At 37.7% G+C, this 16885-nt stretch overlaps 1 protein-coding gene across 4 annotated transcripts in view; it reads right to left on the bottom strand.

Moving 5' to 3' along the window:
* Positions 1–16885, bottom strand: part of MAST4 (microtubule associated serine/threonine kinase family member 4) — a 277440-nt gene that overhangs the window by 8578 nt on the left and 251977 nt on the right. For all 4 annotated transcript variants that reach the window (XM_014258860.2, XM_014258861.2, XM_088054564.1 and 1 more), the window contains 12 exons: positions 15723–15931; positions 14810–14948; positions 13610–13742; positions 12732–12897; positions 9898–9999; positions 6006–6128; positions 5656–5768; positions 4573–4700; positions 4238–4470; positions 3272–3472; positions 1825–2054; positions 1–123 (listed from right to left, as the gene is read on the bottom strand). In XM_014258860.2, the coding sequence (XP_014114335.2) occupies positions 1–123; positions 1825–2054; positions 3272–3472; positions 4238–4470; positions 4573–4700; positions 5656–5768; positions 6006–6128; positions 9898–9999; positions 12732–12897; positions 13610–13742; positions 14810–14948; positions 15723–15931 (1900 nt within the window). The remainder of the gene's footprint in view (positions 124–1824; positions 2055–3271; positions 3473–4237; positions 4471–4572; positions 4701–5655; positions 5769–6005; positions 6129–9897; positions 10000–12731; positions 12898–13609; positions 13743–14809; positions 14949–15722; positions 15932–16885) is intronic.

Raw genomic sequence — 16885 nt, forward strand, 5'->3', positions numbered from 1 at the left:
CTTTAACAACAATTCAATGACTTCTGTATGAACAAGACCATGCACTGCCTCTCCATTGATATGAGTAATCAGGTCTCCAGCTTTTAAACCTGCTTGGTAAGCTGCACCTCCTTCTTCCACATTCTGAAAAAGAGAGAGGAAGAGAATATACACAAAATGAAATCCAAACCAGTTGGCAATGAAGAAACTTACAGATACAAAGTTATATAAAGGAAGAAAAGAAGAAAAATACATTCAGCTCTTTCACCATCCCTTACTTACTCAAACTTCATATTTAGGTGGGGCCTGGAGTGGTTTCAAAGCTCACTAAAACACTGCTGGTTGCTATGGGTATTAAGTAAGCTCTGTAAAACAGGGAGTTTTCATGCATGGTAAGAAGGGGTGGTTCACTACCCACTGCAGCATTTCAGAACCTAGTGAAGATTTTTAGCATCTGACAATGAGAAACACCAATGTAATTAAGATACTGGTCACATGCAGTACTCCAATCACAATAAAAATTAACTCTACCATATGGTTAAGGATCGTTTCCATTTGGTTCAAATTCACCAGGCTTCCCATTAGAGGGGTTGGTGCAGCATAAAAGTGACAAAGGACCAGAACAAACTAAATTGAAAAATATTTTGAAGGTGGTTTAAATAATTTGTTATATTTTTAAATGAGTTTTTTCAGTCATGCAGATACTACTGAAGACTACAGTGCTAACAGAGGTAAACAACAAACTTACAATACTCTAAAAAACCCCCAAGGTTTAACTTTTACTGCAATGTACCATTTTAGCCCCTGGCTTTCACTGGTGTGGGGTTACACTAGTGGCAAGAAATACTTCTTGAATTTATTCCATTAACCACCAAATGTACCAAGTTCTCCAGATTTAATGTTCTTGATGGATTAATAGGTCTAAGGGGTAAACAATATTAATAAAAAAATGAGGAATACCCTACATCAGCACTGCTCCTTCAAATTCTACAATACATATTTAAAACTAAGCAGTGTACAAAACTTAAAGGCCTTTGATAAATTTGTAATAATTTTTAGGGTAGTTTAAATAATGTATATACACATACTTTTAAGTAGGTGTAATTTATACAATATATAAAATAATTTTTTACCAGCATAAATTATATAATAAATGTATATATATATACACAAGTATATAATTACTTTGCAATTAAAGAGGCTGACAATCAAAGAATTGCTTTAGCCTCTCTCCCACTGTGTAGTGAGGAGAGGATGAAAAATACATGATTTATTCAAGACAGTCAATCTTTTACCTGTGCCATACTAACCTCAAAAGTATTCACAATTCCAAACAATCAGCACATTTCTACACAACAGAAAATCAGTGCTTGAGATCATCTTACTTGTGCCTAGAAAAGTACTGCTGACTTTCATGAATCCCTTCATCGATGCAGTTTAATGAAACTCCACTATTTTTCAACAATTTCTCTTTACAACCTCCTACATTTGCAGATCCTAACCCACATCAAAGAAGGTCTGCACCAAGCCTTTGGTCTTCAAAGACATAGTACTCTGAACCCAAGACACTGTTTTTCAAAACTGAGAAACTTGCGAAAAGTTGTGAAGTTGCAGAAGTTCAGCATCACCTGTAGATAATGCTTCTGCCAAAGACAGTTTGTTGTCTTCCTTACAGAGAACACTGCTCTTGTGTACAGACAGAATCTCATTCTAAGAAAAACTGCCTGGCATATCATTGTAATTTACACAAGTGTCACCACAGAGATTACACAGGTACAAAAAAGCGACCCCATTATTATGATATTCTGTGGCCCTGGGTCAGCAAGAAAACATGTCTTATCTTACCCAAACAATGTGGTGCACAGTGTAGATATCGCTGTCACCCACGTAAACCCTGATTGCGCGAATGGTAAAACCATACTTTTTTCCTGAACTGTGAATTACAATTGGCTGATGAGGACTTGCAGCAGCAATTGATGAATCACGGCTGGGAGATGAATCTCGGGATGATGAAAGGTCCGATGATAGAGAATGAGGAGACATAGGACTTCCCAAAGGAGAAACACCGAACACATCTAGAAAAAAAAAAAAAATCTGCCTATTACACTGTGAGCACACACAAATTTTGTTAAGCTTAATCATATCTTTGTATTAAAATACACCACTGTCTTTGTCTAAACAACCTCTCCTCCTTGCCTGGTGGGCATATTAGTGAGAAGTTCAACAACGAGATATTAGAACTTAATTATTTTCCCTGAAGTGTAAACTGTATTGTTTAATGCAAGGGTTAGTTTGTTAGATGCAGAGTGCCTTCTCCTTTTGCACAAGAAACACACTTTAACTTGGCAAAAATTCTCAGCCTTTTCCTGGCAAACACTGATGAAAAGAAAATCAGAGTAGGGTAGCAAATGTTATTATGAGTATACCCAAAATCGTTCAGCAAGTAATTCAGCAATGATTAAAAAATTGCTAGTTGTTTTCTTGGTTTCAGTTATATATAAAAACAGATAAAGACAACTGCAATTAAACCACAGTATCTGCAGGGTACTTGGTCCAGTAACTCAGTATTTGTAACAAGGCTCCATTGCTACATTCTGCTACATCATATAAAGACAAGAGTTTCTTGCAACACCACCAACTCCAACTTTGTTTTATTTTATTGTTTTGAATGCACTATGTGCTCATGCTTGTGCAGATGTGAATACAATTGAAGCATTTTGGACTTCAGTTCTGAACAACAAGAAAGCAAAGCACCAATCTTTCATGTGAAAACACTCAATATTAGTGTTATACATCCACTTACAGCAATATTTCTGGCTCCAAATTTTGAGCATTTAATCTAAGTCAGTGTAATACAAGTAGAACACTCCCTCCTATTTCTGTTTTTGTGACACTCCTGTTTATCAGCTTTTCTTATGGGGGATGAGAGACAACTAGTCATATGCTGCTCTAACAAATACCTGGTTTTGTGAGCTAGTTAAAACTTAATCTACAGCCCTACTGTCAGATGGATCAAGGACTGAAGTTGCATCCTGATATGCAAGCTCAAGGTCAAACAGGGTAATCACCATTAAGCTGCATTTTTGCCCATCAGAGAAGGCCCCTCTGCTGCTCTGTGAGCACCATAACTTGCTGACAAGATTGCACTGACTAGTCACGCACGTGAACAAGAGAAACAAAAAAGAGCGACACAGAATCCATTCTGGACTATACAGAATCTTGCATTTTCAACATCAGCCTTCATAATATTGCATAAATCATTAACATTTCAACTAAAAGTATTTATCTCTACCTCCTGGGATCATGAGGGACAAAGCACTTGCAGAAAGGGACTTCGTGACTTTTCCAGAGATCTTCTTTTTCTCTGTGCTTTCCAATCGCTGTCGAGCCATGTGAGATGCAACTTCACCAGCTGGCTTCGAGGAGTTATCTGTACTGTCCACACTCTCACTTCTTCCATTTATTTGATCTAAGTGCTCTGAGAAACTGCCAACTGTACAAAGAAGGAGGGAATTGAGGTGAAAAAAAGATTGAGGGAAACTATCATTTTTTTATGGACCACAGAAAAAATTAATTGCACTTAAGTGTAACTGGTTAAGTGTAAGAAGAGGATCACACGGTCTGAGGTATCACTGCAACTGTTGTGTTACCCATTACAGGTGTTGGCCTGGGGGACAACAAGCAAGACTTGGGATACAGCACAATCAACATCAAATTTTTACACAGGGGAAGGAGATGGATGACCCTGAGGGAATTTTTTTTTCTCCAGGAACAGAAAGGAGGGAGGGGGACTACATGGGAAATCAAGAGCTTGGGAATAGAATGCTGTATCTTGAAAAAACTCAGTGAGATACAAAAGAGAAATAAGCTGAAGACTGGTAGATGTGTAGATAAGAAACTAAGGCCCTAGAGTCAACTAAAATGCAACAGGTGTTTGAGCAGGGAGATGATGTTCAAAATTAATTAAGTATGATTTGCAACACTTCCTCCCAGATTTGTAATGACCGAAGTGACTTCCACAAGTCAAAGAAAATCCTCTCAATTCTGAAAGGTGTACATCACAGAGAAGTCTTAATTAAAAACACACAATGTGTAGTAAAGTGTTAGATCTAATCTGATCCCAGATCCCTCCTGGGATATCTGTTTTTAAAAGCAGTTCTGAAATGCCCGACTTCTAAATCTCTAAGTGTTCCTGCCACAAGAAGGTGATCTGCAACTGTTTGTAGTATCATCAGTCAAGACACCCATCGCAAACTACCTGATAGTGTGGAGCTGCTGATTGTACTTGCTGGAGTGGTTACTTCAGGTTCATCTTGCACTACTTCATCACTCACAAATGCAGACTTTTCCTGCTCCTCCCGGGGTCCCCGTGAGCTGGTGGAATCATCCTGCTCTCCTTCGGCTGATACGGACAATTTTGGAAGCAAACCAGAAGTGCGTTGCTGCCGGCTACTGTCAGTCTCAGATGAGATGGATGTAGATATTTGCTGTCTGCATGAAAAAAAAGCAAACTCTCATGCAGTTAATGAAATGAGGAGGCCTGCTACCTTGCAAGCAGGATGTAGATGACTTGCTGTACGTCCTTCTACTTACATTTCAGAATATTCTGAACTCCAGCTTAAAGATTCCACAGAGGGCAAGGCTACATTTTTTGTTTTGCCTCCTGCATCTTCCTTTTCTTCACCTTGAATTTGAGCAACTCGATCTATACTACTGAAAACCTATTACAGGAAAAAATTTAAAATAAAAAATTAAAAAAAATAAAAAATCGAGTCATCACCAACATACTTGATATTTAAAAAAGATAGGGATCTACAGTTCTATGATTTTAAATGCTTATACAGTATTTCAGAGTGCAAACGTCAAATTCCCAACAGTTCATGTCCTTAAAATTATTTCTTGGCTCCTCATGTATGGGTACACAAATAGAGACTCTTCTCATTATGAATTTATCAGCTTTCTCCTCATATCCAAGTATGAACCAAGACAGTAAAGGCAAAATCCTGGGTGTTCTCTTCCATTATTTCCTGCCAGTTCACCTCCACCATATTGCCTGAGCAAGTCCACTCTTCTCCTACACATCTCTGATCAGCAATAATTAATCATCTCAGCTACTGGAGCTATCTTAGCTACTAGAGTATACTTTTATATAAAACTTCTGGGAAGTTTTACCTTCAATTCAGAGCATTCAAATAATTCCCTCAAATCTACATTTCTCCATGACTGGAACACATGCTAACCATTGCCTTGGTTTTTCCTTTGGTTAAATGTCATTAAATTAATACCTACTACATGGTAGTACTGTAGTATTTGTTAAGCTATCACCTACAAGATACACAGGACACAAGTGGAGCAACATGAAAACTATGTATAAAGAAACCAATGCAAAGAACACGTATTAGCATTTAACAGAACATTTCCTTGACCCTTTCTGTTATGCTCAGTCTTCTGCAAAAAATAACATTGTATTTATATAATTTTCCATTAGTATCTCAAAGATTCAAAAAGTAACTTTTATACACAATCTTCCCATATTTTGATTTAATGGTATTCATTGTATTCTTGATCAGTTTCAGTTAACTTTATAGCTTCCTGTGAAAACAAGGCCCTATATTTCTTCTATATTTCCAAAATTTGCAAAAGTACAACAATAAGATTACAGAAATTTTTACTCACTTTCGAAAATCTGTGTGAACATGAGGAAAACTGTCTTATCTCTAAATTAAAATCTTCATCATTAGTATCATCTTCTTCCTCTGTTTCCATATGGTGGTATTTCTCAGAACGAGCTACAGACAAGGGTAATAAAAGATCTGAATTTAAGGAAGAATGGATACCAAGTTATAACATTAAATAAAAATCTAGTTTTATTCTTAAGATTATTTCTGCTGAAGTGTCAATTCAGCAGTGAAACTGCAAACTGCCAGTGATTCTGATAGAAGAGATTTAAAAAAGCAGTAAACAAGAGTCAAAGACAGTGATTACTTAAGGCGTTAATCACTCTTTTAATAGCACAAAATACCTACTGTCAAAATAACTTGTGTCATCTTCAGACTCCAATTGTGGAATAAATTCTGCCTTCTGCCTCAGCAGACTATTCCAGTCAAGGCTCCTGAAGAACTGATGCTGCTTTACTTCATATGCACCACCTGGAGGAGCCAGAGGAAAACGCTGAGCAAGTTCTACCAAGTCCTCTACATTAAATGAACTAAATCCCCAGCCAACAATGCAAATAATCATAGAAAGGCATAGTCATCACTGTACACATGAACATCTACTACACATTCCCATTAGAATATCCTAAACCTGTCAGAAACACTCCCTGTCTCTGTTTTGCTGCGGCCATTTCTTTTAACAGTTTATTGCCTTATCACATCCCTCTTTTAGGATTTTTATTTTTCTGGATGTAATAATCTGTTAGCTACACATTAGTCAGAATCATCATATGTAGTTCTACAAATACAAGTATATGCACTTGGTGAGTAAGTACAAGTCATAAAGTAAAGCAGAATGATTCTAAATAGCTGCTCAATATAAATACTATTGCTGACTTAAGAGGTCCTTTCAGTGTTTTATGACAGTAATATACAATTGAATAGGAAATACCCTATCATTTTTCTTATTTATAATTGCCTAGTTATATTTATCTATGTTAAATAATTACACTAGCTTGAAGTTAGAAAACAACTGTAAGAACATACTGAAATACTGAAAATTTTGTCCTGGGAAGGTAGAAGATGATGTCATCAATAGACATACATCTAATTCTAAAACCTGAACAAGTAACCTGCAGCAGCAAGACCAGCTGCCAGCTTGTTTTGGGTTTATGTCACATGGTTTTGGCAATGGGGTGGCTACAGGGGTTGCTTCTGTGAGAAGCTGCCTTCCTCTACATCCAACACAGCCACTGCCAGCTGGCTCCAAGATGGACCCACTGTCAGCCCATCAGCATTATCTGGGATAATGTGTTAAAGAAGGGGAAAGACGGCTGCACAACAGTGGAGAGAAGACAGGCGTAAGAACAGGTAAGAAGAACAACTCTGCAGACACACAAAGTCAGTGCAGAAGGAGCTCCAAGCACTGGAGCTGAGATTCCCCTACAGCCCATGGTGCAACCCACGGTGAGGCAGCTGCAGCCAAGCCCATGGAGGACCACAGTGGAGCAGAGATCCACCTGCAGCCCATGGAGGCCCCCACAGTGGAGCAGGGAGAATCCCCGAAGTAGAGTGTGATCCCATGCAAAAGCCTGTTCTGGAGCAGTGCCCTGGGTACAACCTGTGGCAGAGAGGAGCCCAAGAGAGCTCCAAGCTAGAGCACAGTTACTGGCACAACTTGTGACCACATCGGGGACCCCATGCTGGAGCACTCTGTTCCTGAAGACTGCACCCTGTGGGAAAGACCCTCCTTGGACCGGGGGAATAGTGTGGGAAGGAGCAGCAGGGGCAGGATGTGATACACTGACCACAATCCCCACTTCCCATCCTCCCACACTGCCTGGAGGGAGGAAGTAAAGCAGTAGTGTTAACTGGGGATAAATTAAGTTAACTTCCCTGAGTTTTAGTATGCTTTGCCTATGATGGCAACTTCCTGTCCATATCTCAACCCATGAGCCTTTGGCAAATTTTCTCCTCCTAATCCAGCTGAGGAGGGAGGAGACTTGGTGGGTACCTGGTGGTCAGCCAGGCCCAACTCAGCACATTGATACTTCTCTATATCAGGGTTATGGAGAGACAAAAATGAAATCTCCAGGATTGGTTTCTAAGTCAGTGTTAAGATTTCTAGATTAGGTTCTTCACTTTTCGTACTGCAGGGAAAATTCTAAGAAGCCAAATCTTCCCAAAGCAGACCAAAATCACATCTCATCATAAGTCACCAGCTAAGCAGTGAATACTCCTCTGAGCACAGTAATGGGATATCACATCAGAATTGTATAATTTTTGATTTGGATCAGACACTTCAAGCCCAAAGAAGTCTTTCTACTGCTGTTTTCCTTCTTCAGAGTAAGTATAGTATCCATTTCTCTTCTTTCAACTTACCTTTGTCACTCTGTCTTCTAGTAAATAACAATTATGATTTTCATGAAGTGTTATGCAGCTTTCTAATATGTACTGAACAAACAGGACCGTTATTTGAAATGCACGGTGGAGCCTGGCATAAACCATACCATTTTTCAGTGCCCATGTGGAACCTGTCACACTGCAGCCTCCATTTCTGTGAGCTGTTTCTAACACTTGAAGATCCTACAAGCTTTGTTGTGGTTTCTGAACCCCCTGCTTCAAAGAAATAGCTGCCTTATTTCCTTCTTCAGACTGCCAACTCTTAGAGAGACCAGAAGCTTCAAAGATGTCAGTTCCTAACTGAGTACCACAGGTGCTTCATATTGTGGCACTGACCATTCAGTATTTAAGCCAGCCTCATCTCACCCAGTTTACCCACCAACTGTATAGCAACAGACAGAATTTGCTACCCACTTCTGATCCAGCCTCTCACAGGGCAACAGTCTTGAATTAACACTGTGTTTACCAGGAAAATCATCCTGGCAATGAAACAACAGTGCCTGGAAAGAGCGTACTTAAAACAAGGAAATAAAACTAGTTGTGGATTTTCATTTTGCCTTTGGCATTGGTGCCCTGTGCAGCAGATGAAGCAGGCAGTAAGTCAAGAAGCTACTGGGACATGACAACTTCCTCAATCCTAACTTGTTCAACATGGGGCAAGGGACAGCAGTAAACTTTGCTGGAAGCCACTTAGTCCATACCATCAGTTAGGGTGAAGTCTAAGGGCTGTTCACACAGACCCCAGACATTCAGGCTACAAGGGACATGCAATTCATTCAGATCAGTCACATCATTGTGCCTTGAAGGAAGCCAAAGGAAGACATGTCATTTGGGACCATATCAATAGGACTCAGGGTCTGGGTTATAATCACGTTTTCCCTGAGCAGCTGTGGTAAGACCAGTTATGAACTGATTCCTAAAGCCTCTTTTTAATTAAGCCTAAAGATATATAGCACAGTTGGACTCAGTTTTGTGAGCAATTTGCCAAGTACTCTCATGCTGACTCAACCTGCCACTTGGTTTCCTTAGCATCCCAAATGTATTTCTGTTCACAGCATACAGTGTTCAATTTAAATAAGACTATACCTTTATATTTGAGCTTTTTTTTTGCAGGAGGCTTTTTTCAGCTGTGTTTACCTAGTGCTTTGCCCAAAGGGATGGCAGTCAGTGACTAGGGTTCCCATACATTAACACGTAAAAATCACATATAATATTCATTACTGCATCTCAGAAAACTCCCAAATAAATCCTGGTCAATCAACCAACAAATAAACTCTATTACATAAACACACAGCACTTTCATTAGCCTACAGAAGTCTTAGTACTTCCTTAACATTCAATTTTATTTTAATTATTTTTCAAAGAAGGTAGTAGTGCTTGAGAAATGAGAATGACAAGACTTCTCACCGCACAACCTCAGACAGTCATTTCTGAATAAGCAGTTTGAGTACTCATCACCCACCATAACATCTGGAGGAATTTGCCAGGCTAAGATACTTCTGAAAAAGGAAGTTGTGTATTGATTCTCCCCCTAGATTTCTGTATTTAGTCATTTAATACTGTACTCAAGAAGAAACCCTGTTCACTAACAGGGCCTTTGAGAAATTTCTGTTACATTTATCAAATTAGGAGAATAGTAAATGCGAATGAGCACATCTAAGTCCCACAAAAACCAGCATGGACATCATCATGTTAAGTTCATATTACTGGTCTGAATCTATAAATTATCATGGCATGTTTTCATACTGTATGTCATGACAGATGTTTCTCAAGCAAAACAAACAGGTAAACAAAAGCTCCCAATGCTAAATACAGAAGCTATTTATAGTACATTAACAATTTAAAATTAGTGCCTCCTAACCTGTTCCCAGTCTTTCCAATGGATTCTGTCTAAGGAGCAGAGTAATCAGATCCTGGGCATCTGGAGGTGGTGCTTCATCCTTTTCAGGCCAGTTGATTTCATCTATAAAAAAACACAAGTTGTTTGATATTGCTGGAGTCTGATTCCACCACAAATTGCATGAATGCTCTCAAAACTGACCTAACAGCAAAGCAGAGTTAAAGTAACTTTTTCAGCTGTGCTGCATACCAATTATTTCTGATTTTTATACTCTCTATGCAGACTGCATAAACATACTATGTTCACATTTCCTTTGCAAATATCATTTAACACAAAACTGTGTTTAGCAGTAGAATACACCAATGCTTGGCTCATGGAAAACTTTCAAAATATTAGCACAACGTGTAATTCTTCTTATTCTCTCTTCCCCCACCAAATCACAGTTTAAACTGTAGTTATGTTCCATGGAAACTGTTGTTAAGATGGAAACTGCTGGCCTGACCCGGCAGTTGCTGTTCACATCTGTGTTCCTTCTCTAATGCTAGTAGACTCCCTGAAGTCATTACTCCCATGACTAAGGGTCAAAGTGTCAGACTGTGCTCTGCTGACATACATGACAATGAAGCATTTTTTTCAAGAGTCTCATACTTCCATACCACCTCCCCCTAATCACTCTTACACTACTATGGCTTTTGCACTTCATGGCAAGCTGGACCTAAACCATGGAATCAAGACAGGATACACTGTGTGTGAACACGAACTTTCTAACAGCCTACAAACAGCAAGTTTTGCCTGGTTTTTGCTGGAAGCTGCCTCTACAAACGTAATATAGTGCAGGTTTAAACAAAACTCTGCAGAAGTTTCTTGGGAGGTACAAGGATTTCGGCATCAGAAAAACAGCACACTCAGAGCTCCAGAAATACAGCAAGCTGTTAAGAATTTTGTTATCATGTTATGATCTGGACTTCTATAAAACAGCCATAACTGGATAAATAATCATCAGAAGCTACACACAGGTTTAACCTTTGCATTTCAGAGCTTAAGTAAAGGTATTGATAGAGACAGACATGAAATGTAACCTGTTTCTGGAGCAATGTTTTCAATTCTTATCACTTTAAGTATCTAAGTTTACACTGAGGCCTCCCACAGCTGTCCCTGCAAAACCTGAGGGCAGGAAAGGCAACCTACAATGAAAAAGGAGGCAGCGAGATTTTAAAGTAGAATTTTTAACAGAATGTAGATTTTGTTCAAGGAAACAGGAAGAAAATTCTAGATTACAGTTTCTTTTGGTTCTTTAAGATGCCTCTTACAGTCAAATAGAAGGGGGTAATTTATTTTAGCACAGGAAATATATCTAACTGGAGTTCTTCTAGAGCTACTAAGAATTATTTCAGTAAGTAAGAATATTTCAAATAAAAGAAAAACAACTAACAAATCAACATCAAAACAAGAAACTGAGCCTACCAACAGTCTTGGGAGGGTGAGTGGGAATAAATGATATTTACAAATAGACTTCTAGAAATGATTTCTGTAATCTAAATTGAAACATTGAACTAGATGAAGATATTTACAAAAGTATCAGCTAGATTGTAACACATGACACCTTTTACAATAATACCTTTTACAAAACGTAAAATTAATGCCACATGCAAAATAAAGCCTAAAGTAAAAATTTTTTCATTCATTTTAAGACTATTCCCTCCCCTTCTCCTGATCAGGGAATATAAGGATAAAAACACAGGTACATATGTCTGGAAATGCAATAAAAACATGAGTTATTTCCATGTTTGCCTGCCTACAGCTTCCACTGCAGTTTAAACCTGATTTGGAAAATAAAGAATGAAAATGCATTGCAGCAATGGGGCACCCAGAAAACAGAGAGCATTTGCTGCTTGTGTTAATTAAACAGCTGATTCTTCTTGCCACTCAGGCCTCAGCATATCACATCAGAAAACAACATGGTTATAAATCCACAAACACACAGAATGTTACATGCCTTTTTATAGTTTACAAGCAAGTCTGGCTTTCAGCTTCAGACAGAGGAAAGAAAGATGACAACAGAACATCTCCTTAAGTACAAAAGGGGACTTGCTGAATTCTCACAGAATGAGGAACCAGAGATACATTTTTAGCTATTGGACTTTTTAAGCAGACCATAAAACAGACTGGAAAATACTTAGTAACAGGGGTGCCATTCTGTTAACCTTGTGTCATAAATAGCTATCCTCTATATCTATGCATTTGGGAAATTTATGGAAACAGCAGGTAGGATAGTAAACAATTCTGTTTCATTATCATTCAGTTTTGTCACACGACACATAACAATACTGAGGGTCAGTTTGCAGGTTAAGACCTAAAAGGTTATTGAATTTTAAATGGAAGAAGAACAGCTGCTATAGAAATAACATTGCACTCCGACAATCACCAATGAAATCATTAACGATCTGTGAATTGAATTAGTTTCTTTCTTTTTCTCATTATTTATTATCTGGGAGACATTTGTTTTAGAGTTTTATTACATTTTTTGTTAATTTCTTTATTGTGCCATGAGGCATTTTCCCATTTAAGCAAATTTATTTTAACTGTTTCTTCTCTGGTATAATTTCTTCACCAAAGACAGAAATCATTACTGCACAGTGGCACTATTTTTTTACTAACATAGCTTCTCTTTTTCAAAGTGCATTTTAACTCCTGGATTCTATATCAATGAATTTCTGTATATAGTAACAATATACAGTAAATGCAGCTTTTAATGTGAATTGTTTCTGCTTTGATAGCAAATTGTACAGTCTATCAGTAAAATTGAAATATATTTACTATTAACAGATTTTGGTTTCTTTAGTGATGATCCTCACCACTGATTACTTGTCCAAAGAGCTCTTCTGGTGTATCTCCAAAGAATGGCACACATCCAACAAGAAATTCATAAAGAATAATTCCCATAGCCCACCAATCCACTGGTTTTCCATAACCCTGTCTCAGTATCACTTCAGGAGCTATGTATTCAGGTGTACCACAGACCTAAAAGAAAGGAAACAAGCATGATGGCAAATCAAGTCTTAATTGAGGTATATCACATTATTTATAATTCCTGAAATGTAAATTACTACAAAAACATGGAAAAATGGAATTCAGTTGGGTTTAGTCTGATTTTGCTTAAGAACTTATGTTTTTAGAACAACTTACCTACATTAAGAGGTGCCATAATCAAAATTTGCGTATCAGTCATGCAAAGGACAGTTTGTGCTGTGTACACAGAAATCCATCATGGCAAGTATTTTATTTAACTTAAAACATATTGTTATCCTTATATGAAAGTTGTGATGGTTTTATCTTAAGTAACTTTTACAGTGAACAGATTGTGAGCAACGGTAATGAGGCATGCTTAAAGGGAAATGGGCCATAGCACAGATTTTAGCACCCTTGGTTGTACAACGCATAATGAGCTCCAGTATTACTCTGCTGAGACCTCTGAATTCTTTACAAAACAGGTTTCCATTTGTCTCTCTCACAGATTCACTTGCACACAAATTAGGTTATTCATCTTACTAACAGATATTAATGTAAAAAGGAAAAAGCCTAGAATAATCTTCAGGCCACCAGTTAAAGTACCTGACATACTCAACTGGAACACCAAATAACTATGGTTTATTCAGTATTACAGTATGTTCTGCTGGCAAAAAATTACTTCATGTAAACACTCAGTGAAGAAATGAAAAAGGCTGTTTCTTACTTGTTTGTCGAGGAATTCTCTGGCATCTTTCTCAATGTGACCCTCGTACAGATTGGTAGTCAAACTCATTAGCCCCACTTTTGACAGGCCAAAGTCTGTAAGCTTTATATGGCCCATGGATGTTACCAACAGACTGAAAAAGAGGAAGTTCTTAAGTCACTGTGATATAATTCAACACTATGTGCTTTTCATTGTTTTTACTGTTACTATTATAACACCTAGAGGAAAATGTTTCATTAGCACTGTAAAATTACAAATACAACTGTAAAAGTACTTTAACTGGTACAGAATAAATAGGTTAAAAATCTAAGTCTTATATTTATTACTATTACTATCAGAAGTAAACAAACTTTTTATGTGCAACTGAACATCTTACAGAATTACAGAATTGAGAGCTGAGACTTGAAGCTTTGAAGAAGTAGTTATCATATGAAAGACCTAAAATAGAATACATGTAATTTTTGAAATGAGGTGAGTATTTTATGTCTGTAACAAGCTGGGTCAGTCATGCATTTGGAAAAAACCTCAGGATATTAAGTTAGTAACTAATAATATATTGTCCTAAGACACCATGCTGTGAAGGTATTGTCAATCAATACCCATTACTTTTTTTTTTTTTTTTTTTTTTTTTTTAAATGTGAAACAGGAAGATTAATGGAGTTGCAAGGGCCATAGTTTGTATTTCAGCTACTTGCTGCAATGTTAATTTACTTGTATAGGAGCAACACTGTACTTTTAAATATTAAAACTGAAAACCCTAACCCCCTCAGAAAACAAAGTAACCCCCCAAAACCCATGCAACAGGGTATTTCTGCGTCTGGTCAATCTTGTCTTCAAACATGCAAATACCTGCAAGTTGATGATATTTTGTATGAGTGGTTTAAGTAAAGTATACTTTGAAAAAAATTTTCCTAATGACTAAAATGTGTTTCCCTACATTCTAACCAGAAGAATAAATACTTTTCTCTTTTTAGCTACTCTGATAGCCTCTTCCATCTTAAATACAGAAAATACTTAACAGCTCTTTTGGAAAAAAAGTGCATTTTCTGTAACCACAAGTAATGAAAATTCAAATATTGTGAAGGACTTGTGAATCTACATAACATTTACAATAAAAAAATAAATCAAAGGAAGCTTAAACCTTTTATATTTTGCCTAACAATTTCACAGTTCTCTTTCAGTTACATTCTATATACATACTTGTCAGGTTTCAAATCCCTGTGTACAATTCCATAATTATGAAGGTATTCCAAGGCCAGAACAGTCTCTGCGAAGTACATCCTTGCCATGTCTACTGGTAAGGGACCCATATTCTTCATCAAAGTAGCACAGTCTCCACCTGTGGAAACAGTATAAATGTTCCAGATGACTCTACAAATTCTGAGGTGTATCAGTATAAACCATATACGATGCTGAAAGGAACACAAACTGCAGTCATAAATTTTTATTTTCTGGTCAGATGATTCAACCAAACATGTGAACTCCCCCCCACCCCAGGTACTGTGCTGGAAATAGTGTGAAGCTGGGAGAGACCACTACAAGGATTCAGCTGAAAACCTGTAACATACTGCTGCCTAAGGAGAAAACAAACAAACAAACAAACAAACAAACTAACTAACTAGGGGGATGGGGGGTGGAAGCCCACAGAACCACACCAGGGCATCTCTTTGGTACTGCTTCTGTCCACTGTTCTCCTCAGCATTAGCACCTTTTCAAAATGCCTCATCTTTACGCTTTCTTTGTAAAAATAACTACTACAAATCCCCCAACAATTGCTAATGAAAATTTCAGCTCCAGAAGAAAGCAAACATTTCCAAATGAACTTTGAATGCTAGCACACTTTTGATTACAATCCATAAGGAACTTACTTTAAGAGCAGTTACTTCCCATTATAGCTGGAACACAAGTGTTTTACAAGCTGTTTACTGGGAGAAAATGACTGGTGAAAAAAAAGAACCACCTTGATGTTGGATCTGGTTCCTAAATCTGAATTGCCAGAGTATGGAGGACACACAGGGGGCCCCTACTAATTCAAGTACCATATGGGTTATTTTTCTTTTGTGGTGTTAAGGATATTCTCTTCTTCCTCTATAAAACAGAAGAGCAATTTTACCTTCTACATATTCCATGACCATGCATAAATGACGTCTTGTTTCAAAGGAGCAGTACATGCTGACAACAAATGGATTTTCTGCAAATGTCAGGATATCACGCTCAACAAAGGCCTGTTGGATCTGGTTTCGGAGGATGAGATTCTGCTTATTAATTTTCTTCATGGCAAATCTTTGTCTGGTTTCTTTGTGCCTCACAAAATAAACCGCACTGAGAGGTATGAGTAGGAGAGAAAAAGTCTGGTTAAGTACTAAAAATGCATTTTAAAATACATTTTTCCCTCAACTTTTGAAAACTATATATATTGTAAGAACACTTGTTTTCAATGCTATGCAGTTTTTCACATTAAAGAATGGTTACAAATCTCATTTTGTTTAAAAACCAGGATGAATCTCATCAACACAAGTTAGTACTCAAACTAAAATAAACAACTCTCCTGCCCTTCCCTCTCCCACCCAACCAAACAACAGCAAATATAACAGCAGATATAATAGCAAATGCTTTTAGCCCATGTAGACTTCAGGCATTCCCATCAACAAAGGATTACATACAAAATCCAGCTATGGCACAGTGTTATAAATCATTGTGACAAATGCTTATTCTGTAGGAATACTGAAAGGAAATTATGACTCAGACTTAGTCCAGGGGATTTTAAGACATATCAGAGATCTCTTATGAAGGTTGCTTAGAAGTTGCTCAAAAAGGTGGCTCTTCATTACCAGGTGCAAAATCTCCCTTTCTTGTTCAGTCCCTGACATCAGCACTGATCCATATCAGAGGAAGGTCACCAGTAGGTAACCCGAAACAAAGATCACTGTGTTAACTACATGGTAATGTGGGGCTATGGTGTATTGTGCAGAATTTCCACTGGGGTGCTGGGTTTCCTGTATATTTGGTTAGATAAAGTCAATGCAGTGAGGAAAGCAAAGAAAATAAAACCTCCCTTGGGCAACTCTTTCATCTTTCAGGTCTAAGGAGAAGGTATTACCCTACTGTGAAACACTCAGAAGGACTTTACTGCTACATTTCTCAAAATCCCTTGAGGCAAATGCTCAACATTTTTGCCTTGCTTGGAATCTACTTTACAGCATTTAATGCTTATACCATCTCCTGTATATAGTTATCACAGTGTTTATGGAAAGAAAGCACTTAAAATAAAGGGGG

This window comes from Pseudopodoces humilis, chromosome 4 (assembly GCF_049639895.1).
Source record: "Pseudopodoces humilis isolate 2021_Gansu_Grassland_sample_001 chromosome 4, ASM4963989v1, whole genome shotgun sequence".
Taxonomy (NCBI): domain Eukaryota; kingdom Metazoa; phylum Chordata; class Aves; order Passeriformes; family Paridae; genus Pseudopodoces; species Pseudopodoces humilis.